At 40.2% G+C, this 24,630-nt stretch overlaps 3 protein-coding genes, 2 non-coding genes and 1 pseudogene across 5 annotated transcripts; 2 read left to right on the plus strand and 4 right to left on the minus strand.

Annotated features, from left to right (window-relative positions):
* Positions 1 to 3,169: 3,169 nt before the first annotated feature.
* LOC125591710 lies at positions 3,170 to 5,563 on the minus strand. The gene is made up of 2 exons (XM_048766402.1): positions 5,442 to 5,563; positions 3,170 to 4,948 (listed from the first exon to the last, which is right to left on the minus strand). The coding sequence occupies exon 2, from the start codon at positions 4,943 to 4,945 to the stop codon at positions 3,458 to 3,460; it is 1,488 nt and encodes a 495-aa protein (XP_048622359.1). The 5' UTR covers positions 4,946 to 4,948; positions 5,442 to 5,563; the 3' UTR covers positions 3,170 to 3,457.
* A 5,334-nt stretch (positions 5,564 to 10,897) lies between these two features.
* On the plus strand, positions 10,898 to 11,004 carry LOC125592137. The gene has a single exon (XR_007327986.1). It is a non-coding gene; the product is annotated as a small nucleolar RNA R71 (small nucleolar RNA).
* Positions 11,005 to 16,665: 5,661 nt separating this feature from the next.
* On the minus strand, positions 16,666 to 18,857 carry LOC106362122 (aspartate-semialdehyde dehydrogenase). Its single transcript, XM_013801953.3, has 7 exons — positions 18,223 to 18,857; positions 18,064 to 18,150; positions 17,936 to 17,980; positions 17,764 to 17,859; positions 17,560 to 17,661; positions 17,091 to 17,245; positions 16,666 to 17,001 (listed from the first exon to the last, which is right to left on the minus strand). Exons 1-7 carry the CDS (start codon positions 18,781 to 18,783, stop codon positions 16,920 to 16,922), a joined length of 1,128 nt encoding a protein of 375 aa, XP_013657407.1. The 5' UTR covers positions 18,784 to 18,857; the 3' UTR covers positions 16,666 to 16,919.
* Positions 18,858 to 19,183: 326 nt separating this feature from the next.
* On the minus strand, positions 19,184 to 23,251 carry LOC111202436 (phragmoplastin DRP1C-like). Its single transcript, XM_022695314.2, has 16 exons — positions 22,917 to 23,251; positions 22,760 to 22,823; positions 22,560 to 22,667; positions 22,348 to 22,449; positions 22,136 to 22,186; positions 21,988 to 22,049; positions 21,731 to 21,821; positions 21,571 to 21,635; positions 21,281 to 21,475; positions 21,074 to 21,193; positions 20,918 to 20,988; positions 20,349 to 20,574; positions 20,175 to 20,225; positions 19,842 to 20,082; positions 19,639 to 19,778; positions 19,184 to 19,558 (listed from the first exon to the last, which is right to left on the minus strand). Exons 1-16 carry the CDS (start codon positions 23,046 to 23,048, stop codon positions 19,433 to 19,435), a joined length of 1,845 nt encoding a protein of 614 aa, XP_022551035.1. The 5' UTR covers positions 23,049 to 23,251; the 3' UTR covers positions 19,184 to 19,432.
* A 148-nt stretch (positions 23,252 to 23,399) lies between these two features.
* LOC125591711 lies at positions 23,400 to 24,573 on the plus strand (annotated as a pseudogene).
* Positions 23,579 to 23,773, minus strand: LOC125592124. Its single transcript, XR_007327973.1, has one exon. It is a non-coding gene; the product is annotated as a U2 spliceosomal RNA (small nuclear RNA).
* Positions 24,574 to 24,630: the final 57 nt, after the last annotated feature.

A 24,630-nucleotide genomic window follows, 5' to 3' on the forward strand; every position in this document is an offset into this window, starting at 1 on the left:
TTGTTTAATGCATAGTTGCATCCTACACTAATATATGATGATGTTTAAAGAGGTTTAGAGCATTTGTTGTCTCCATTTTTCAAGAAAAATAGCGATTTTGTAGTGGTTATTCCAATTATTTAGGGAGTATTATGAAGTTTAACTAAATTAATTGATAAAAAATTATAATGATTCTCATATACCATGAAAGAGAGTTAAACATAGATTAATACAAATGTAGAATGTGGTTAGAAATTTTAAAACAACACTAAATTGTTTAGGCTTCAGTATATAGAGCGTTTAACGTAAAACTCAATATTTTCGTAGGGGGTTAACATATAGATTTCGAGAAAAAATCAAAAAATATAACAATATTGCTTTAATGCATAATTACTTCATGTACTAATATATGGTGATGGTCAAAGAGGTTTGGAACCTTTGTTGTCTTCATTTCTCTAGAAAATAGCGATTTTATAATAATTAGTCCACTAATTTAAGGAGTATATGAAATTTTACTAAATTAATTTATAAAAAAATTGAACGATGCTCATGTACCATGAAAGTGAGTTTAGCATACTTTAATATAAATGTATAATTTGGTTAGAAATTTTAAAACAATACTATAGATTATATTGTTCAGTATATAAAGCATTGAAAAAATTCAATATTTTTGTAGGGATTAACACATAGATTTTGAGAAAATTTCAAAAAAATGACAGTATTGTTTTAATGCATAGTTGCATCATGCACTAACATATGATGATGTTGAAAGAGTTTTGGAGCCTTTGTTGTCCCCGTTTTTGATGTGTCGAGTTTTAACCCGATTATCTAACTGCAAGTGCACAGTAAAGTACGCAGTAGTAATGCGGGATCGAATCCACAGGGACCGATGATCACACGTAGAGTTGCAGACAAGTTAATAGCTACAGCGAACGAAGATATATTTTTGATGGTTTTTATTTAATTTTCTTTAGTGTCACAAAACATAAACAAGCTGTAAAAAAATTAATTTAAACGATTTGAAAACTATTTTAAAACAAACGTTGGGCATTGGGAATTCTCAGGGATTTCTTTTTAATCAAGATACAATTAATGGCAGACACATGGATATATTAAGAACCGTCTAGAACTCAAACACGATATTAGAATTAACCTACTTCTGTAGCGCTAATTCTCTATGTTATAGAAATCTCCACACTAACTTCTGCTGAGTTTCAATTTCTAAACAAGCATTAAGAACAGGTTCAATATGTTCACAAAGCGCAATAACATCAACTTCCGAGGGTTAAGGACACTTTGCTCATCTAAAGTATTTTCGGAAGTTCAAACAATCACTTTCGGTGCATCAAACAATCTGATATCATGAACTAAGTGATCAATTCAGTTCAAGCAGTAAGAAATCCATTAGATGAAGAACCAAAATGTAATCCCTTAGTCTACACACGTTTTATGAATCAAAACATCAAGAAATCCCCTATGAGAACCCCTAAACCCAACTAGATGACTACTCACACATAACTAAGCAAGAACAACACGATTTTGATGAAGAAAACATGATAAGATTGTATTAAAACAGAGTAAAGGTTCAGAAGATCTTCTCCAAATGGTTTTGAGATGAACTCCTTTACAAATCTTCACAAATCACACAAAACAAGTTACAAAACTCTCAAATCTCTCTCAAGAACTTGTAAATCTCCTTCTTGGTCGTCTCTTATCTTTTCTGAGTCCCCAAAAGTCCTCTCCTTTCGTCCATTATTGAAGGGAGTGGGTAAAAAGGAGTGAAAAGCTCATTGGTGCGTGTGGAGCCCGTAGAGCGTGGGATCGGTCGATCCTCAGTGGTCGGATCGGTCGATCCAGTGCATGAACCCGTACGACTTTTCTTCTTAGCTCTGGATCGGTCGATCCACAGACAATGGATCGGTCGATCTATGTCCTGTGCGATCAATACTTCTCATTCGGTCCATTGTTCGGTCTATCTTGCTTCTGAATAAATCCCGAATGCGTTCTTTTCTTGCAAGCTATCTAGTAACCTGCATATTACACTTAAGAACACAAAAACGCATCAAATAGACCAAAACATTAATTAAAACCGACCATTTAATTGCTCCAAAACGAGTTTAAAACCGTTAAAAACACGGAATATCAGCTCCCCCAGACTTGAATCTTTGCTTGTCCTCAAGTAAAGAGGATTAAAATTTGGGAGCTCACTAACCCTCAGTAGACCTTACCTTGTGATTTCGCTAACCACTTAAATCAGAGACTGTCAAGGCATTCATTCCAAATCCCCACCAAGACCGCGCAAACCTTTCCATATTTCAGACCTGCAAGTCTCAGTTTCAAGTAATCAACTCTTTACATTCCTTAAAAAGGGCGTGACCTTTCCACCAAAGATATCTCCATCAGGTATAACGGGCTCGGTGTTTGGGAGGCTGTTTTAGTGTTTAATTAGGTGAGGCTCAAGTGTTTGTGGGTATCAGCAATAACAAAAAAAATGCAAAACATTATGCAAAATCGCTGGAGAAACCGAGTATATTGATAACCACGTTTTCGAATTGCTCAAGTCTCAAATGATCAAAACCCAACAAATCTCAAACTCTAACACCAAATTTAAACAACGCATCATCTCTGGTACACAAAATAAAAATAAAATGTCTAAATCAAATCTACTGAATGAGATATAAACATGAACTTTTTTTTTTTTTTTTTTTTTTTTCCTTTTTTTTTCTTCTTTTTTTTTTTTTTTTTTTTTATATGTTTAAGAACGAAAACTTATACAAACCGAAATCGAATATATACACTGCGATGCAATCACACACTTACAACACCCAATTTTTCTATTTACACCTCTAGACACACATGTCCGTGTCTAACCACCTAAATGTTCCGATCCTACCTAAGCAGTCGGATGAACCATGTCTACCCTAATCTCTCCATTGTTTTTGCACATGTATGCACATATGATCAGTGTGTAAGAATGCATGGAGATGAAATAAAAGGGTAAGGTGTAGGTGTGGTACCAAACTATTGATGAGTCTGACCATTCAGGATTATTAAAGAGTGGTAAAATGTGGTAAAGAAAATCCTGAATGTGTATATGGTGTACCGTTTCCTGATGTTGATTCCTGGTCAAAAGAAATTAAATTCATTAATGGTCAAAAATAGTTGAGTCGATTACAATTCACCGAGACTTGATAAAAGATTTAAGGAGAGGTTGTTTGGTCAAGTGGTTCCTCGGTTTGTCTGCGCTAACAGTCCTGAAAAATGGCCAATATGAAATGTAATGCACAACACACAAGGAAATAGTCTAATAATCATCACAGGGTCTGATAAAAATGCGTAGAGAGTTTTTTAAAAGCAAGCAAATCCGATAAACTAAGAAAATGAAAGAAATAATGCAATATGGTACATAAGTAGCATCCTCCCCCAGACTTACTTCACACCGTCTCGGTGTGAAAATAATTCCAAGAGAGATTACCGATCAGGCGTTGCGGTCAGTGCGCCTCTTCGAGCACCTCTCCAATGCTCCATCATCATCAGAGTCCTCCGCTGCCTCAGGTCCAACAGCGGTGTCGTGAGCGCTTGAGTCGTCATCGCTATCTCCAGAAACAGCTGGCTGTGATGCGCATCCCTTCTTAATGTTGCAGATTCCCTTCCACATCTTCAGCAGTATGGAGTTGTTGGTTTGATGGCTCTTGATGGACCAAGCGTTGATCTCAGCAGCGGATGCAGTAGCGGGAGGTGCTGGTGGCAGCATATACGGAGTGAAATCCGTGGGGAAAAGACTTTCCTCATCTTCAGGCTCCTCCTCTATATCATCATGTGGTGCCTGCTGGTGTGTCGATGATGATGCGACTCCTTTCTTCTTCAGTGTCGCGGGTCTGGCGCAGAGAAATGCAGGCGGTGGTAGAAATATGAGAGCACCTGGATCAGTCAGCGCTGTGATGGCGGTATAGGGTAGTTTGACAAATTGCTCTCTCCCTTGTGGGTCATGGAACTGGTAGATATGAGGGGCTGACTTGTCGATGCTACCTCGCCAAGGGCCGGTGAGGTAGTGGCTGCTAATGAGTGCTCTCATGTCGAAAAAGTTCTGATGCATCCCCTTCTTATCCACCACTCTGTCAAAAGGTGGAAGAAACACTCCACATTGCCTTAAGATCCGTGCGATGACCGCTCCAAACCCACATCTCTTCGTGTCTGAAACTTTGAAGTACGCAAGCTTCTCCGCGATCACAGCTCCTATGTTTATGTCCTTCCCGCTAACATAGGTAATGTCTGCGCCCTGAGGCCATAGGTGTCCAGCCCCGATGAACAGAAGAGCTAGCTCATCTTTTGTCACTGCAGCGGGTTCTGTCTTCCCATAGATAACACTGCTGATCACTCTCACTGCATATCGCAGAACAGGGCTACGAATTCTAGCTTGCTTGGCCTCTCTAGAGATGAAGTTTCCTGAAGCGATGAATTTCCAGAAATCATTGTGTTCCGGGAAGTCAGGAACACAAGATTGACGTCCTTTCTCGAACCCAAAGACGTCGCACAGCTGAAAGATGGTCATGGAGTGGAACTGCCTGTTCACAATGAAGGAGAACATCGCCTTATCAGCTACCGGGTTGTCCTCGTCAGGATGGTAGAGGCGGGCTGATGCGAGGAACTGCCTGGTCAAATCAGCATAGCAATCACAGTGGAGATCGAAGATGTACCCCAGGCCAATCTTCTCGAACAAGGCTTCAATATCCTCGGTTATCCCCAATGCATCTGTAGTGTCTCTGTGAGCGAAGCGCGACGGACATATTTCCACTCCCCTCATCTGCTCGTAGAAATCATCATCATGTATATCCCACTGCTGGGTTATCTCTCGATTCGCAGGATGAGACCTATCCGTCTTTCGGAAATTGCCCTTTGTGCTGAGCCTAGCAGTCTGTACCGAGGAACTCCCACGCTCACCCTTCTTCTTCTGTCTCTTAGGCATTATCTGCAAAATTAATTCATCAAAACCCAAGTAAGAGACAAATAGAAAAACACTCTTATAAAATCAATTCTGATCAATCCCCTAAACATGTAAAAATTTAGCACACATCTCTTCTCAAAACTCAAGATAACACATCACACTCCATTCCAATTTTCGTTTTTCAATTAAACTCCAAAATTAAAATTTTTATTTTTCAGTTCCAAATTCATAATTGCTTAAAGAAATCATGCTGCAAAGTGTTAATCATCATGGATATTCAAGTATTTCATTCAAACAATTAGAATTTCAGTTTTAATTTGAACTTTTATCAACATTATGACCATTGGAAATTATTTCTCTAAAATCTCAATTCAACCCACGAAATTGGCAATCAAGGTAACCCATGAGTATAATCATCACAAATAAACCATCCTAGATGCCATTCCATTTAGAATTCGGAGATTCCCCAACATCAAACCCTAGGGCGATTTTAGATTCCAAAATTAGAGAGTCATACCTGTGTCTTGATGAAAACTGATGGTAGAAACGGATAGAGCTTGAAAAACTAATGAGTTTAGCACCAAGAATTACAAAAATCGGATGAGAGATGATGGAAATCGAATTTGGTGTTCTTGAGAGGATTGAGAGAGTTTGAGAGGAGAGGAAGATGAAATATTATGTGTTTTGTTCGATATTTTCGCGAGTTGGGTGTTTTATGGGTGTTTTCCGGTTTAAATTAAGTGAAATCAAACCGGGCAATACTTACCTTAGATCGACTGATCTTTACTAGTCGGATCGACCGATCCTCTTCCGAGATCGACCGCTCTTCCTCACACGGATCGACCGATCTCATACATGGATCGCCCGATCTCTGCCTGATCGTGATACATGCCTGAAAATCATCTAAAACACAACCAAAAATCAATTCACACAAAAAACATAATCACAAAAGAGAAAGAAAATCAAACCATGTGGGTTGCCTCCCACTCAGCGCTTGTTTAAAGTCGCGAGCCTGACTATTTTGTTGTCCTTAGGCGAGATCAGGTTCCGATAAAGGAATTTTGGTTCCTTCTTCGGGTTTTGCATCTGTGAAGTAAGGTTTTAGCCTCTGCCCATTGACTGTGAACTTCCTCCCATTCTCTTCCAAGACAACAGCTCCATAAGGTCTAACCTCTGTGATGGTGAAAGGTCCGGACCAACGAGACTTAAGCTTTCCAGGAAATAGCTTGAGTCTAGAGTTGAACAGAAGGACTTTGTCTCCAGCAGCGAAGTCTCTCGGGATTATCTTTCTGTCATGCCACGCCTTAGTTCTTTCCTTGTAGATTTTGGTGTTCTCATAGGCGTTCAACCGAATCTCGTCCAGCTCGTTCAACTGAACCATCCTCCTTTCTGCAGCGGTTTTAATGTCGAAGTTCATCAACTTCGTTGCCCAAAAACCACTGTACTCCAATTCCACAGGTAGGTGACAAGACTTTCCATAGACCAGATTAAAAGGAGTGGTGCCCAAGGGAGTCTTGTAGGCGGTTCTATACGCCCATAAGGCGTCATCAAGCTTCACAGCCCAGTCTTTCCTTGTTTTGCCTACAGCCTTCTCCAAAATCCCCTTGATTTCTCGGTTCGATATTTCAACCTGCCCACTTGTCTGAGGATGATAAGGTGTAGCTACCTTATGCTTTACTCCATGTTTCTTCAGCAGTTTATCGAACGTCTTGTTGATGAAGTGAGAGCCTCCATCACTAATAACCACTCTCGGGATCCCGAATCTTGGAAAAATGACTGTCTTGAACATTTTCTTGACAACACTAGAGTCATTTGTCTTGCTGGCTACTGCTTCCACCCACTTGGAGACATAATCAACCGCAACCAGGATGTACTCATTTCCATAAGAAGATGGGAAAGGGCCCATAAAATCAATTCCCCATACATCAAAAACTTCAACTTCAAGGATGAAATTTTGGGGCATCTCATTTCTCTTACTGATGTTGCCCTTCCGCTGACATGCATCACACTTTGAGACAAACTCATGGGCGTCTCTGAAAAGTGTAGGCCACCAGTAACCAGCCTGCAGGACCTTAGAAACCGTCTTGAATGTTGCAAAATGGCCTGCGTATTCTGAACTGTGGCAGTGGAAAAGAATCCCTTGCATCTCATTCTCCAGAACACATCTCCTGAATAAACCATCTGAGCATCTCTTGTAGAGGAAGGGATCATCCCAGTAGTAGTGGTTCACATCTCTCATGAACTTTTCCTCTCATACCCCTTCAGGTTCGGTGGTTCAATTCCAGCACATAGGTAGTTTGCAAAGTCTGCAAACCATGGGAGATCATCCTGAATTTGTCTCATGACACAGCAATCAGCCTGATCCAAATACTCATCCTCCAGCAAGGTGATCACATAGACATTCTCCTCGGGTAATGTATCATCCAGTGGTGTTTCAGCTTCCACTCTCATTCGGGAAAGATGATCTGCCACTCCATTTTCTGCTCCTCTCTTGTCTCTGATCTCAATATCAAACTCCTGTAGCAGTAAGATCCACCTTAAGAGTCTCGGTTTAGCATCTTTTTTCGTCATCAGGTACTTCAAGGCTGCATGATCTGTGTGCACAATTACTTTCGAGCCCACCAAATAGGACCTGAACTTCTCGAAAGCATAAACTACTGCCAGCAACTCCTTCTCAGTGGTAGCATACTTGATTTGAGCATCATCAAGCGTTCGGCTGGCATAATAGATCACATGGAGTTTCTTGTCTTTTCTCTGCCCCAAAACAGCTCCAATCGCGTAATCACTTGCGTCACACATTATTTCAAATGGCAAGTCCCAATCTGGTGGCTGCACAATGGGAGCACTGACTAGAGACTTCTTGAGAATCTGAAACGCAGCGAGGCAGTCAGCATCAAAAACAAACTTCGCTTCTTTGCACAGCAGACGGGTGAGTGGCCTCGCTATCATAGAGAAGTCTTTGATAAACCTCCTGTAAAAACCGGCATGTCCCAGAAAACTCCGAATATCCCTCACTGTCCTAGGAGGCTGTAGGCTGGTCATAACTTCAATCTTTGCTTTGTCAACCTCGATACCCTGCTCTGATATCCTGTGACCCAAAACAATGCCATCTTTCACCATGAAATGGCACTTCTCCCAATTTAGCACCAAGTTCTTCTCCTCACATCTTTCCAGCACCTTGCACAGATTAGCAAGGCAGTCGGTAAATGAAGAACCGTAGACTGAGAAATCGTCCATAAAAACCTCCATAATGTCCTCAATAAGATCAGTAAAGATCGACATCATGCATCTCTGGAAAGTGGCAGGAGCATTGCACAATCCGAAGGGCATTCTCCTGTAGGCAAAAGTACCGTATGGACAGGTGAATGTTGTCTTCTCTTGGTCCTCTGGATGAATGGGTATCTGAAAGAACCCGGAGTAGCCATCGAGAAAACAGTAGTAGGGGTGGTTGGCTAGTCTTTCCAGCATCTGGTCAATGAAAGGAAGTGGGAAGTGGTCTTCCTTGTGGCTGAGTTTAGCTTCCTGTAGTCAATGCACATCCTATGCCCTGTGACTGTTCTGGTAGGAATCAGCTCAGCCTTCTCATTTGTGATGACAGTGATGCCACCCTTCTTAGGAACCACATGAACCGGGCTCACCCAAGTGCTGTCTGAAATTGGGTAGATCACCCCTGCACTCAACAGCTTTAGAATCTCCTTTTTCACAACTTCCATCAGTTTGGGATTCAGTCTTCGCTGGTGCTCTATGGACGTCTTTGACTCATCCTCCAAGTGAATCTTGTGCATGCAAAGATCTGGAGAAATACCTGTAATATCATCCAAAGAGTACCCCAATGCTTTTCTATACTTTCGCAATTTTGAAAGAAGCAAAGCGGTCTCCACATTATTCAGGTTAGCACAAATAATAACAGGATATGTGGAATTCGGTCCCAAGAATGCATACCTCAGCCCAGCTGGGAGGGCTTTAAGTTCCACCTTTGGAGCATTCTCCTCACTCCAATCTGGTTGGGAGGATGACGGTTTGACGGTTTTATCGGTGCCTGAGTCTTCAAGGCTGACATAGGCGACATGCTTCTCAATCGGTGAGGCTGAATCCAAAATCTCAGAAAATCCAACCACTTCTTGGTTCATGAACCCGAACTCACTCTCCCTTTGGGTCAATGCGACTTGTAGAGGATCATCAGTGTGCAACTCTTCATCCATTTCCTCCACCAGTTCAGTCAATGTATCAACCCAGAAAGTCTGTCCATCAATAGTCGGATTTTTCAGCACCTTCTCCACATTGTATCTCATCGCCATGTCTCCTAGACGTAAGTCTATATGCCCATTCTGTACATCAATCATGGCTCCAGCAGTAGCTAAAAACGGTCTGCCCAAAATGAGAGGATCTTTAGGTTCCTCTTCCAGCTCCAGAACTACAAAATCGGTAAGCACATATCCCTTTCCAACACCAACAGGGATGTTTTCTAGTACACCGACTGGTCTTCGCACTGATCGGTCAGCAAGGACCAAGGAGATCCTTGTAGGTTTGTAGTTCGTCATGCCTAGCCTCTCAGAGACAGAGAAAGGCATTAGGCTCACTCCTGAACCCAGATCGCAGAGACTCTTCTCAAAGGTAAGTGATCCAATGCGGCATGGTAGAACAAATGCTCCGGGATCTTCACGCTTTTTAGGCATGACATTTTGTAGAACTGCGCTACATTCCTCATTGAGCATCAACACACCACGCTCTAGGCTCATCTTATCGGTAAGAATCTCCTTCATGTACCTTTTAAGAGAAGGTACCATCTTCACCGCTTCAACGAATGGCAATCTCACATGTAACTCCCCAACAAGGTTCTTTAGCTTCTCGTACTCACGTTCTTTGATCTTCTGCCTTGGTCTGGATGGGTATGGAGCCTTAGGAACATAAGCAGGAGGCGCCACATACACCTCTTCAGGTTCAGAGGAATTTGGCTTCGTTGACACGGGATCGGTCGATCCACATGGACCGGATCGGTCGATCTCCTTCCCCTTGGATCGGTCGATCTGTTCCTGAGATCGGTCGATCTCTTTCTTATTCGATCCCTCAATCGTTTTTCCACTCCTAAGTGTTACAGCATTCACAAACTCCTTGGGATTCGTCTCTGACTTCCCTGGTAGAAATCCAGGTGCTGTTCTGCTGCTGGAGGCGGTTTGAGCAACTTGCTTTTCCAAAACTTTCAAATGGGTGTTCAAAGCTTCAAACTTCCCATTAAGCTCTCCATACATGTTATCCACCTTGGTGTTTATCTCTGCAGTGCTATTCTTCTGACCTTCTAGCACCATTTGCAGCATCTTCTTAATTTCGTTATCCTGAGAAGACTGTGACGAAGAGGCATTCCCTTGATTCTGGTAGTTGTTGTACTGCTGCCTTTGCTGAAATCCTGAGTTGCCCGAGTTGTTCCCCTGATATTGATTTCTGTTCTGATATCCTTGGTTGAACACACTCTGGTTCTGATTCTGGTTCTGCCTGTTTCCTGCCTGAGGGTAGGACTGATGTTGTGGATTCTCCACATTGTTGCTCCGGTAAGACAGATTATTTTGCTGATTTTGACTCCATCCAAGGTTCTGATTGTAGCCTCTGTTGTAGTTTCCTTGACCACCAATGTAGTTCACATCAGCTTGCATATCATCTGAATCATCACCAACAGTTTCTTGTGAGGAACGATAGCCTTGCTCCTCCACAAATTTCACAGATTTCTGATCTCTCTTGAGAAGCATCTCAATCTTGGCATTCAGCTCATCTATCTTCTTGGATTCATAACCAACACCCTTCTGGCTGGTGTCAAACCTTGACTTGCGGTTTGCTTTGCTGGATGACAGGTTGTTCAGCAAGGTGTAAGCTTCTTCAACAGTCTTGGTCATGAAATCACCATTACTTGCTGTGTCCATGGCATCTTGACTCTCTTCATGAACTCCATTATAGAAAATGTTCAGCAAGCTCACATCAGTGTAACCATGGTGAGGGCAGTCCTGTGTGTACTCCTTGAAACGCTCCCAAGCCTCATGAAAGCTTTCTGAATCAAGCTGCTGAAAGCTTCCAATTCTGCTTCTCAGATATGTGGACCTTGACTTGGTGAAGAAATGCTGTAGAAAAGCAGCTCTTGTCTCTTCCCATGTAGTAAGAGATCCTGGAGGGATGGACTTTAACCATCTGATAGCTTTATCAGCTAAGGAAAACGGGAACAACCTGCATTTCAAAGCGCCTTGAGGAACTCCATTATGTCTGCTGGTGTCACAGACTCGCTCAAAATGCTCCAAGTGATACATCGGGTCCTCAGACGGGTTTCCATGAAACGGATTTTTCTCCACCAAATTAATGAGACCAGTCTTGATCTCAAAGTCTCTTCTCTCAATGGGAGGTGGGCGAATCCCAGAACGATCGGCATAGAATGCATCTGGTGTATCATAATGTGCAAGCGTCATCCTAGGCATGCCATAGTCTCCAGCCTGTTGTCTTGCAGCTACACCAGCCTGCTGATTATCACCAGCATTGTTGCCTTCTCGTTCATCTACAGGAATTGGATTTTGCGGGTTGTCCTGAAACTGGTCTTCTTGGTGTTCAGCCATTTCAACCTCTTCAGCGGACTCAAGTCTTTTTTTTTTCACTTGTCTCTCTAGGCGGCCGAGCTCTAACTCCAAAGGTATTAAATTCGATGATCCTTTGCTTCTAGTATGAAATCCGCTCATTCACCTGAAAACACAAACAGAAAGAGAAAGACAGAAAGATAAAATAAAAATGCTATAGTCTTAAACTGATCATTAACTCTAGGGTGACCAAATGGTCCCCGGCAACGGCGCCAAAAACTTGATGTGTCGAGTTTTAACCATATTATCTAACTGCAAGTGCACAGTAAAGTACGCAGTAGTAATGCGGGATCGAATCCACAGGGACCGATGATCACACGTAGAGTTGCAGACAAGTTAATAGCTACAGCGAACGAAGATATATTTTTGATGGTTTTTATTTAATTTTCTTTAGTGTCACAAAACATAAACAAGCTGTAAAAAGATGATTTAAACGATTTGAAAACTATTTTAAAACAAACGTTGGGCATTGGGAATTCTCAGGGATTTCTTTTTAATCAAGATACAATTAATGGCAGACACATGGATATATTAAGAACCGTCTAGAACTCAAACACGATATTAGAATTAACCTACTTCCGTAGCGCTAATTCTCTATGTTATAGAAATCTCCACACTAACTTCCGCTGAGTTTCAATTTCTAAACAAGCATTAAGAACAGGTTCAATATGTTCACAAAGCGCAATAACATCAACTTCCGAGGGTTAAGGACACTTTGCTCATCTAAAGTATTTTCGGAAGTTCAAACAATCACTTTCGGTGCATCAAACAATCTGATATCATGAACTAAGTGATCAATTCAGTTCAAGCAGTAAGAAATCCATTAGATGAAGAACCAAAACGTAATCCCTTAGTCTACACACGTTTTATGAATCAAAACATCAAGAAATCCCCTATGAGAACCCCTAAACCCAACTAGATGACTACTCACACATAACTAAGCAAGAACAACACGATTTTGATGAAGAAAACATGATAAGATTGTATTAAAACAGAGTAAAGGTTCAGAAGATCTTCTCCAAATGGTTTTGAGATGAACTCCTTTACAAATCTTCACAAATCACACAAAACAAGTTACAAAACTCTCAAATCTCTCTCAAGAACTTGTAAATCTCCTTCTTGGTCGTCTCTGGTCTTTTCTGAGTCCCAAAAGTCCTCTCCTTTCGTCCATTATTGAGGGGAGTGGGTAAAAAGGAGTGAAAAGCTCATTGGTGCGTGTGGAGCCCGTAGAGCGTGGGATCGGTCGATCCTCAGTGGTCGGATTGGTCGATCCAGTGCATGAACCCGTACGGCTTTTCTTCTTAGCTCTGGATCGGTCGATCCACAGACAATGGATCGGTCGATCTATGTCCTGTGCGATCAATACTTCTCATTCGGTCCATTGTTCGGTCCATCTTGCTTCTGAATAAATCCCGAATGCGTTCTTTTCTTGCAAGCTATCTAGTAACCTGCATATTACACTTAAGAACACCAAAACGCATCAAATAGACCAAAACATTAATTAAAACCGACCATTTAATTGCTCCAAAACGAGTTTAAAACCGTTAAAAACACGGAATATCAGTTTTTCAAGAAAATAATTATTTTATAGTGGTTATTCCACCGATTTATGGAGTATTATGAAGCTTTACTAAATTAATTGTTAAAAAATTATAACGATTCTCATTTACCATGAAAGAGAGTTTAACATACATTAATACAAACGTAGAATGTGGTTATAAATTTTAAAACAACACTAAAAAGTTTAGGCTTCAGTATATGGAGCGTTTAACGGAAAACACAATATTTAACGGAAAACACATAGCTTTTGAAAAAAATTCAAAAATATAACAATATTGTTTTAATGCATAGTTGCCTCTTGTACTAATATATGGTGATGGTCAAAGGGGTTTTGAACCCTTCTTGTCTTCGGGAGCATGGTCGAGCTTCTCTACTGAGCTGGAGGAGTTTATGAAGTTGAAAGCAAGATTCACGGAGTTCTCGATTATTTTTGTACATCGTCAGGAAAATGTATCGTCTGATTCACTAGCTAAGATAGCGAAATCCTTCCATAGGGAATTGTATTACATTGGTTGTTCTGTTCCAGTCTGATTTCCCAGACCACCTCAAGCTTGAGTAATAGAATAGTCGTTTGAAGAAAAAAAAAAAACTTTCTTGTCTTCATTTCTCTAGAGAATAACGATTTTATAATGGTTAGTCCACTAATTTAGGGAGTATATGAAATTTTAATAAATTAATTTATAAAAAAGTTAAAAAATGGTACGTACTATGAAAGAGAGTTTAGCATACATTAATACAAATGTACAATGTGGTTAGAAATTTTAAAACAACAGTAAAGATTATAAGGTTCAGTATATAAAACATTTACCAAAATTCATTATTTTTGTAGGGGTTAACACATAGATTTTGAGAAAATTTTAAAAAATATGACAATATTGTTTTAATGCATAATTGCATCATGCACTAACATATGATGATGTTGAAAGAGGTTTGGAGCCTTTGTTGTTTCCGCTTTTCAAGAAAATAATCATTTTATAGTGGTTATTCCACTGATTTTGAGAGTATTATGAAGCTTTACTTAATTAATTAATAAAAAATTATTATGATTCCCATATACCGTGAAAGAGAGTTTAAAATACATTAATACAGATGTAGAATATGGTTAGAAATTTTAAAATAACACTAAAAAGTTTAGGCTTCAGTATATAGAGCGTTTAACGTAAAACTCAATATTTTCGTAGGGGTTAACACATAGAAAAATTTAAAAAATATAACAATATTGCTTTAATGCATAGTTGTCTCATGTACTAATATATGATGATAGTCAAAGAGGTGTGAAATTTTTGCTGTCTCCATTTCTCTAGAGAATAGCGATTTTATGTTACATAAACTTCGATTAGAAAGAATTTCAGTATGTAACAAACCGGAGGAACTGGATTTGATATAGTGTAAAAGCTCGTTAAGAAGGGAATAAGCGGGTAAGGCAATGATGACCACTTGACTGCCTTTATTATACTTGGCTTCTTTGATGTTGTTTGAGTATATAATACCTTTCATTACCATAATCTTTGTGTTGCCTACATTCCACAAAATGAGCATCCAGCTGCAAAAACTATTAAAAGATTTCAGACAATAGTAACAAATAAACAGTATAGAGAGACTCTCGAGAACATCAAGTGGTTTCAGGTCAATCATTGGTCCCTTGTTTGATCATTTTCTTGATGGGCCTGTCTTGAAAGACCACCAGAAACGCCGAAGTACCACCTTCCGCTTCGTTTCGAAAAGTTGTCCTTTAAACTCCCGAGTGCTCATATCAATTAAACAATTTACAAACTGCAGCATACATGAATGCCTTTGTGACCATCATATATCGAATATACCAGCGAAGAAACCAAACTCTGAAGAGACGTTGGAGTCCACTGGCGAGGACAGTAGAATATGTATACAATGGCAGATGCTACAGCTATTTGGCACAGCACTGGAGCTGCAAATCCTTTTTTCTTATCCAAGGAACCGGTGTTGGACTTCGCCAGAACTTTGGTGGTGGACTTGCTAGGATTTTGCTGGTCGAATTTTCGGGAATAGCATCCATGGAAGCGGTTTTGAATTTCGCCGGGGTTGTGGAGATTGAGTTCGCCGGAGCGGTGGAGCTTGAAAGCTATATTTTGTACCATGTAAACAATGTATGTAGTGGGTTATTATTGAGATGATTGGAAACAGTGGCGGAGCCACGTTGTGTGCAAGGGGGGCATTTGCCTCCAACAACTTTTTAAGATTTCATGTTAATCATTGAATAAATTTAATATGCCCCCATTGTTTTTAGCAAATATACACCTAATCCATTGATCAATTTTACTTATACCCCTAACAAATAAATTCTCTGCCTCCGCCCTTGATTGGGAAGTAGAGGAGGCTTATGATTATGGGAGTATATATGCTGAGCTTGGTTGGAGGTGAAGCGTTTAGGTGTCACAGGAGAGATGAAGTTGTGAGTAGCTTTGATTGGAGGAAGAAGTTACACAGACAATTGAATTCGACATTAAATTATATAACTTTACACATTCACGGTTTAGATGGATATTTTTATTTCTCAAGTTCGCAATTAAGAAGGGACGAAGACAGAGCACGGAGAGGCAGTATCTTATTGGGCTGAAAATTATGTCACACATTCAATTAAAAGAAACAGGCCTCCATAAGAAGCTGTGATCTAACGTAATTTCTCAAATTTCAATTTACGATAGAGTGGAGAACATAAGACACGTGTCTAAATGAGGAATCTTCTTTGCTAGAGTGGCTTTATGAGAATTGAGACTTGTCAACTGGTTCACCTCCTAGGGTGGAGGTTCACCGACTAATAGGATTGTATTATTTCATATTCGATATCTTTTAAAAAAAGAAACAAAATATTGTCAAATTATATTATTTTTTTAAAATTAAAAGGTAAAAAAAAATAAATAAAAAATAGTAATAATTACAAAAAAATATTTTTAACTTCGTCAGCAAAACATTAAACCCTAAATCCTAATCCCTAAACCCTAAATCCTAAACCCTAAACCCTTGGGTAAACCCTAAACTCTAGGATAAATCTTAAACTCTAAGATAAATCTTAAACTCTAAGATAAATCTTAAACTCTAAATCAAAATCACTAAACACGAAAACACTCAAAGGTTTAGGGTTTAGGATTTAGGGTTTAGAGTTTTAGGGTTTAGTGTTTTTATTTAGAGTTTAGGATTTATCCAAGGGTTTAGAGTTTACCCAACGGTTTAGAGTTTATCCAAGGGTTTAGAGTTTACCCAAGGGTTTAGGGTTTAGGATTTAGGGTTTAGGGATTAGGATTTAGGGTTTAGGGATTAGGATTTAGGGTTTAGTATTTTGCTGACGACGTTAAAAATATTTTTTTAGTTCTTTTTTCGGTAGCTGCTATTTTTTTTTTACTTTTTTATTTTAAAAACATAATATAACTTGATAATATTTTGTTTTTTTTTTAAAAATATATCGAATTTGAAATAATAAAATTTTATTAGCCGGTGAATCTATAGGTTCGAATTCAAAAATAACTAGTCAACTTTACTGTAATAGAGTAAATTCTCAATTTAATAAGCATGCAGTCTAATAATTTCTCATGGATCACATCACATGCAAGATGTCATCTTCCATTAACCAAGCCGGTACCGGTTCGAACCGGAAATTGGCAAGGTTCAAGAATGAGGGATGATTCAGCTTTCAGAGACAACTTCATGATTGATAAGTAACAAAAGTGGTCAAACAGGGAAACAAAAGAAACTCCAAAAACAAAAAAATTGAGACCAAGTTCTTGACTCAAATCTGATACACAGAGATCTCATGTCAAGAATCAGGAGAAGCCAAGTGAGCGAGGGATCTGAAATCAGAGAAGCATCTCAGCGATTTGAACAGCGTTAAGAGCAGCTCCTTTGCGTATTTGATCTCCACAAACGAATATGTCCAGCCTGAAAAATTTACAAAGTTATAGCCTTTTAACTTAAATGAGAAGAACTCGTTTGGTACAAATTCAATAGAAAAGAGTGTGAGACAATACCCGAAATTGCCGTCTTGGGACACGTCTCGCCTGATCCTACCAACCGCTACATCGTCTTTGTTAGAGACATCAAGTGGAGTAGGGAAGGTGTTAGAGGCACGGTCGTCTATAATATAAACTCCAGATGCTTTCCTCAACAGCTCCCTTGCTGTGTTCTGTTAAGATAACAAAGAACTTGATCATAAGATTCTTTTGTTATCCCGTAAGAAGAATCACAAGCTCTCTAAACATGCTAGTAGAACAAGTCCAAATAACAATTCTAAGGTGATTTAACTCTGCAAGTTCCTCAAGAACTATCCAAGCTTACTAACGCTGATCACAGGTCCATGGAAAAGAAGTTAAAAATGACTATAGAATGCCGTTTCACCCATGATTCAAATTGAAATTCACTAGGAACCCATGCTTCAAAAACTACTAATAAGTAATAACAAACTTAGCAGGAGACGAGTTTGAAGCGTATTATTATTACCTCATCGAGGGGGTTCTCAAACTGGAGATTCACACTCTCTGCATGAGCACGCATAACCGGAACACGTATACACGTCGCTGTTACTTTGACTTCTGTGTCATTCTGCAAAGAGCAAGAAATGTAAAAAAACCTCTTTAACACACAACCAACATTCTAAACAAAAGATCACAGTGAAATGACTACAAGATCAAAGTAACCACTCACCCAAATCTTCCTCGTCTCTTTCACAAGTTTCATTTCCTCTTCGTTGTAACCGTTCTCAGTAATGGGAGCATTGTGCGAAAACAGGTTAAACGCATACTACAGAATACATCAAAATCAATCAAAAAGTAATTCAGAATCAGAAAATAAAACTATAAGCAAATTGACTATTCACCTGTTGACTGAAGATGTTACAAGTCGGCGGTTTACCAGCTAAAACCTAAGTTAAACACCAATCCAAACTCTCAGCATTATCATTTTAATTAAAGTTCAATGGAATGGTTAAAAAAAAGAAACAAAAACCTCGCGAGTCTGCTGCACAAGCTCTTCCATAGCTGCAGCACCCGCACCACTAGCTGCTTGATAAGTACTAACCACCATCCTCTTCACCTGTTATAACCAATCAAAACGTTACTCATAGCACAAAACGCGCAGACGTTGGCATTGCAAAAAAAATCGAACCTTAGCGTGATGATGAAGAGGCGTAACGGCCATCAAGCAGATAATGGTGGAGCAATTAGGGTTCGCAATCAACGCCCCTTTACCATTTCCCACTTTAATCCCTTTCATCGCCTCGGGATTCACTTCGGGAATCACCAGCGGGACTCCCTCGACCATTCGAAACGCCGAGCTGTTGTCAACGACGATCGTTCCTCTCTCCGCCGCGCGCGGCCCGAACTCCTTGCTTATCGATCCGCCGGCGCTGAACAGCGCGATGTCGACGCCGTCGAAGCTCTCCGCCGTGAGCTCCTCGACGGTGTACTCGCGGCCGTCGAAGGCGACGCGTTTCCCCGCGGAGCGTTTCGACGCGAGCATCTTGACGGAGCTGTAAGGGAAGTCTCGATCGGATAGGACGGAGAGGAACTCTTGTCCGACGGCGCCGGTGACGCCGACGACGGCGAGGGAGGGCGCTGATTCCTGGAGAGACATTTTGACTCTTGCGGAGAAGGCTCTGGGTTTGGGTCTGAGAGGGAGCCTGGAGAGGAAACCGGTCTGTGGGGTGTGGTGAGTGAGAGTCGCCATTGTCGCCGTCGTGAGGAAGGATGAAGAACTGAGAGACTGAGGTTTTGAAGGCGGCCGATAAACAAGTGTTTTACAGATATATTAAGCAAATCATTTTTCATAAGAGAAAACAGCAGGCTGTTATATTATAAGAAACTGAAACGGCAAGATGTTTGAAAGTGGAAAGCAAAAGCGATCATCCATTCCACCAGATTGGGTATATTCCCACAACTTCCTCATGTGTTTCATTGCTTCTTTTGGAAATCTCAAGTAGTTGAAAAGTATTGTTCTAATCATGTGATAAGATTATACCAATATGAAAACTAATAGTATGGATTAAAGCGCCAAGGTTTAGGATTTAAATGCTCCCAAAATTTTAGAGTTAAGCGTTATGGTTTGTTGTTAACATTCCTGGAGCAGCTTGAGGAAGAACATCTTGAAGTGCTGTCTTAATAATGTAAACAGTAGTCAAGAATCGAAGATACACACCAAAACATGGGAGACAAATATTAGCGACCTATAAACCATATGAGTTATCGTGTGTGTGCTTTGCGTGTGCAGCAATGGATTGGAGTTTAGATCTTCCAACATATCTAATAATAATGCAAGTAGTGTGCTCACACGAGCAAAGAAACTAAAGATATAAAGAATATTCACTTTGATCCACACCTTACTTCCAAGCCACGGCATCGATGTCATCTCTGGCTTGTTTGTAGAGCTCGAGCCGTTTGGCTAAGGTTCCTCTTCGTTCCATCAGCTGTGGGTCTTCGTCCAACATCGCCCCCAGCTTCTCCTTCTGCACCCATTTATTTTATTAAAAATCATTAGGAAGTGTTCTCCACTCTTTAATATGAAAGGGTAATCAATATTGTTTACCTCTTTCCTGCCGACTTGAGCGTAGAAGAAGTTGAGGAGCGATCTCTTAGCTTCTCTGACTTGGCAGTAAACAACAGCTTTGGGAAGTGAGATTCTCAATGTGTCACATACCATGTTTATGTACGCACTCACGTTGGATCCTGAGTAAATTAGTTTACAGTCAAGACACATTTGATATGTCTCATTCTTAGTAAAACACGTACCAATCTTTCTGAAGTGATTATCGGAGTGGATGTCTGCGTTTGGTGGTGGAGCATTTCTCTGGTTTGGTTTCTCTTTCTCGGGCTCAAGGTGAAGTTTTCTGAAGAACTCAACAGTGAGGTAACTGGATTCCATGTCCACCAGACGCAGAACCGTTTTCCTGCTTTCGTCTCTGAATCTTTCAAGAGCTTCGTTTGCAGCAGCTGCTATATCACTCGCCAGAGTTGGGAACCGCTTCAGCTCCTGATAGAAGAAAGAGCAACAACGATATTTTAGGATTGAAACAGAACGTAAACAGCTAGGAAGGGTACTAACAACAGAGGACCTCCTCTCACCTCTGTTTCTGAAATCGACTTTCTTACCAGCTCTTTCAATACAAAATGCACCTAGGAGATATCAAACAGGAGTCAGAGATATTGTCAATTTATTTGAAATAAGCCTCACAAGTGTTTGACCAAAACAAGACAGTCTCATAAGTACTGAAATCTAGTTAAGATTCAGAAGCATACTGCATCGACAGTGGCTTCAGCTGGTCCTTTGAAATAGCTAATGGATCCATCAATGAGCCTTCTGTATCCTTGTTCAGGAGCAATAAGATGTGGCTGATAACCATCTGCTTCTGAGACTACCTTCTGAACATTTCTGGTAGAGAGATGTCGATCAAAGGGAAGTTTCTTTAAGGCTGCTGGTAATTGATGGTCAAAAACTCCATAGATCCGGTCTCCACCAGGTCGTCTGATGCAAACAACATAATCTATATATGAGAAACCCGACTTTGCTAGACATAAATTGTCAAATAATTTGAAGAACTTTTTGGCAAATATCTATATATTATGGAGAAGGTCACCACTGTAGGAACTTTACTAAAACTGCACAACCATAATCTTGAAACTGAGCAACTTTAAAAAATAAAGACTGGATCATTTTTAGCAGGCATATTACTCTTGAAAGGTACTGTCTTTCAAACCATTCCTAGACTCAAAATTGATCTTTGCAATGTAACAGTATAGAAAAAAGTTTTCTCGAAAAACAGTTCATGAGCAGTAAGACTAAGAACCAGAATAACTAAATCGCTTACCCTCCATCCAAGTGCTCTTTAAAGACGCGATCAAATGCCCGACAGAGTTCTAAAATGGTGTAAAGTTGGGCCTGGAACAATAATAATGGTGAGTAACTATCCGATTGAGTCTGATGCAACTCTGAATATCGATAACATAATGGTTTAAGAGCTTACCCCTGAATCTACAGCGATAGGTCTCCCAATCCTGTCCAACTCTGCATTTATCTCATCGATGCTTTTGTTGATTAAAGCAACAATACTGGGGATTTTCTGCCTGATAACAGTCTCTAAGTGCTGAAAAGAAAAAGTTGGACGAAAGTCAACACTATGCACTAAAGCTTTGGTTCCATTGAAGTCCGCGTAAATAAATCATGAGGGTACCTGAGACAAGAGTTTTGCTAGATATTCTGATCCCATCCTACTGGCTAAATGCCCGTATTCAGGGCTTGTTTCAAAATATTCACGCTCCTTTCTACGCGCAGCAATCATATCGACCCTCTTATTGATATCAGCCTGTGAACGATTCACAATTCCGACCCAGGGATGTTGCAACCGGTATGACCTTCCCTCGAGAACCTTCATCAAATACGAGAGGTGTCAAAGTAGTTAAACAAGTAACTGATTTATCTGAGTCTAACGCCCAAGCTGCATGAGTCGAGAAAGATCTTTACATCTAGACAATCAGTTCCTTTATCCATGATATCAAGCTTGGTTGCCACTCCAAAAGTCCTTTCACCTACAGAAAATATACTAGAAAGTTTGAGAAAAATGTTGCCGGGGAGTCAAAAGTCACTACTTACTAGTAACTAGGAAGCTACATCTAGATGGTACCTGTAGGATCAACTTCTCTAGCAAGTTTTATCGCGTCTGAGGTAGCAATATCTTGATTAGCTGGAGAAATAGCCAATATGATGCAATTTGGCTGGCAGATAAAACAGATCATGTTATAGCAACACTATAGAGAAAAAGTTTGATCCTTTCGGATCACTTTCATATCTGATGGATTAAAACATATCAGTGTGCGAGGATGATCAAATGCATAGTACAGTTCAACTTGGTTGGAATAAATGAAACTTTTAAAAAGTGACCTTCTCAACATAAGAGCGGACCATATTTTCAATGTCCTGGACGATACTATCCGGCTGTCCCTCTGCAAGTGTGACATTCAATCAGTAAATTATTTAAGCACAAGGTAAAGGAAACAAGAACCAATGATTTGACGTATCAAACTCTTACCTACAGCGACCTTGGTCAAACCCGGAAGATCTATGAGCGTCAGATTAACAACTGCAGAGAAAGTATAAAATGAGATATCAAAGACACATGGAACTTCAAATTTAATCCGACTACAACTCATCGCTGCTAGTATCAACAATATAAGACTTTTACTGTGTTGGTCTTCTAAATGCTATGCAGTATTCACATGAAACATGGTCTGAAGCACAAACCATTAGGAGAATATATGCTGAGCTGAATCGGTTTGTTTGAGATTTGTTTGGACTTCCCAGTAATACGATCAGTTTCATCCTCGATTTCCTTTCGCACAGCAGCTGGAAACAGAAGAATGTTCATTAGCCCTAACCTAGCTTTCTGAATCTCATAGGTTTCAGCAGTTTAGCTTCATATTGAAAAAAGAGCAAGCAAGACTCAATCAACCTACCAAAATCAGTAAACTTCTTCCTAGGAGCATGAAGAAACTCGGCATACTCTGTTGTTCCCTCATCGGTCTTATGAAGCTGCAACACCAATGGCCTCCTCGTAACAATACCTAATCAATCAAATGTTAACAAATCAGAAGCTAGTGTGTATAGATTCTTCGGAGGTACAACACAAAAATTGCATAAGGAGAGAAGTAGCTACCAGATCCACGAGGTAGAAAGTCTCTTCCCACTACACTTTCTAGAACTGAAGATTTTCCGGAACTCTGATTAACACCACCGAAGCAAATCCGAAACGTTAGACATTGAAGTGAAGAGATCGGATCTAACATACAAAACTCTAGAAAGAGAGATCAAACCTGGCCACCGACGACGGCGACGGTTGGGAGAGCTTCCCAGAGCGACATTCCTTCACCGCCGTGATCTCCGAGGACAGTGCAGGCTCTCTGGATTTTGTTAATCAAACCTATCAAACTCTTCATCGTCGCCATTTTTTTCCTGGAACGGAGCCAAACCTCGCACCGACGCTCAGATCTAAGATCCAACGAAGCTAGTTAAGTTTATCGGACGTTGGATTCGAAACGTCCGGTGAGATGCTCTCTCGGGGCGGCGGTAGGTAGATTTGATGAGTATATCAAAAGGAGGAAGCAAACGATGGAGCAGAGAACGGTAGTGGAGAAGAAATTCAAAGCAAACAAAAAAAAGAGTAGGCCCTACCACGCATTCAAATCTAGAGATACTTTTGGGCCGAAAGTGAAAATCAAATCAAATCTCACGTCGCGGGATACGCGTACCGGTCAATGGCTTGGAGCCGGTTCAATTCATGTATTTGTGTTCGGTTAAGTTGTGATCGTTTATCTTTTTCTTATTTTTACTGTTACCAGATCTTCAAAATATTATTTTGGGAGTCACCTAGAATAATTATCCGGCCCAATCCCAGAGTTGGGCCAATTGTCGAACAAGATGTTTAAACCAATTAGCTCACTTCTGTTATTTCAATTGTTTACGACTTTAATAATTGGCGGGCTGAGCCGGCCCGTGCAGTAGTGCAACGCATGGGCGACTCGCGAAGACCCAGATAGCAAGCTATCTTGGTGGGCCTTCTCCCTTAAAAAATAGAGTTAATATCGTGTGGCCCGATGGACCACATATCAGATATTAAACTGATAAGAACAGATACTACACTTGATCTTAGCCAAAAGGCCGAGAAAGGTATGAGTTGTTAAGCTGCATGGCCTCTTCTTTTATACTAGTTCTCATGCCTTCCACACTTATTTTGTTAGCGATGTGGGACTTTGTAAGAGTAAGATAAAACAAAACACTCTCTCTGTTTCAGCGGGTTCTAACGATACTCAACCGACATGTCTTAAAACTAAAGCCAAATAAGCGACCAGTTAAATCTTTGCGATAAAAAATTGTTCTTCTTCTACGGTTTAATCTGGACAAGTTGGTTATAGGAGTGATTATTCTGTATAATCTTGTTTGCAGGCCATGTATATTCGTGTCAAGCGCATGAAGACCATTTACTTTATGCAATGCGATCCGACAGAGACGGTTTTGAATGTTAAGCAAAAACTGCTTACCCTCAGTGAGCAACCCAGTTACAAATCAGCGTCTGGTCTTAATGTCTACTGAAGAAGTGTTAAGAGGATTCCAAACTATAGCGGAGCAGAAGGTATCATACATTTTCTCATCGTGTATGCCAATGCAGGGGAAGTGAATAACACTTGTTTTTTTTTTTTTTGAACATAAGTGAATAACACTTGTTTTTTTTTTGATAACTCTGGTATCTGGACAGTCACATTCCCAATTATCTCCCGAAAGGGGTCCAGCGCCCCAACGGAAAGGATGTTAAAAGTTCAAAGAATACCTATTTCACAATTTGAAAGCCTAAAGATAACAATTATCTAAAACAATAGCATATAGGAAATATAAATTAATTATCTCCAATACTATCTTAGTCCTAAAGACACTGATTGTGACTGCTACGAATGGTCAGAGTCGAAAATTTCAGGGATTATTATTATTTCAGCAAGTGTGCAATTGTGTGACTTAAGTCTCTGCAAGAGCTTC

This window comes from Brassica napus, chromosome C8, assembly GCF_020379485.1.
Source record: "Brassica napus cultivar Da-Ae chromosome C8, Da-Ae, whole genome shotgun sequence".
NCBI lineage: Eukaryota > Viridiplantae > Streptophyta > Magnoliopsida > Brassicales > Brassicaceae > Brassica > Brassica napus.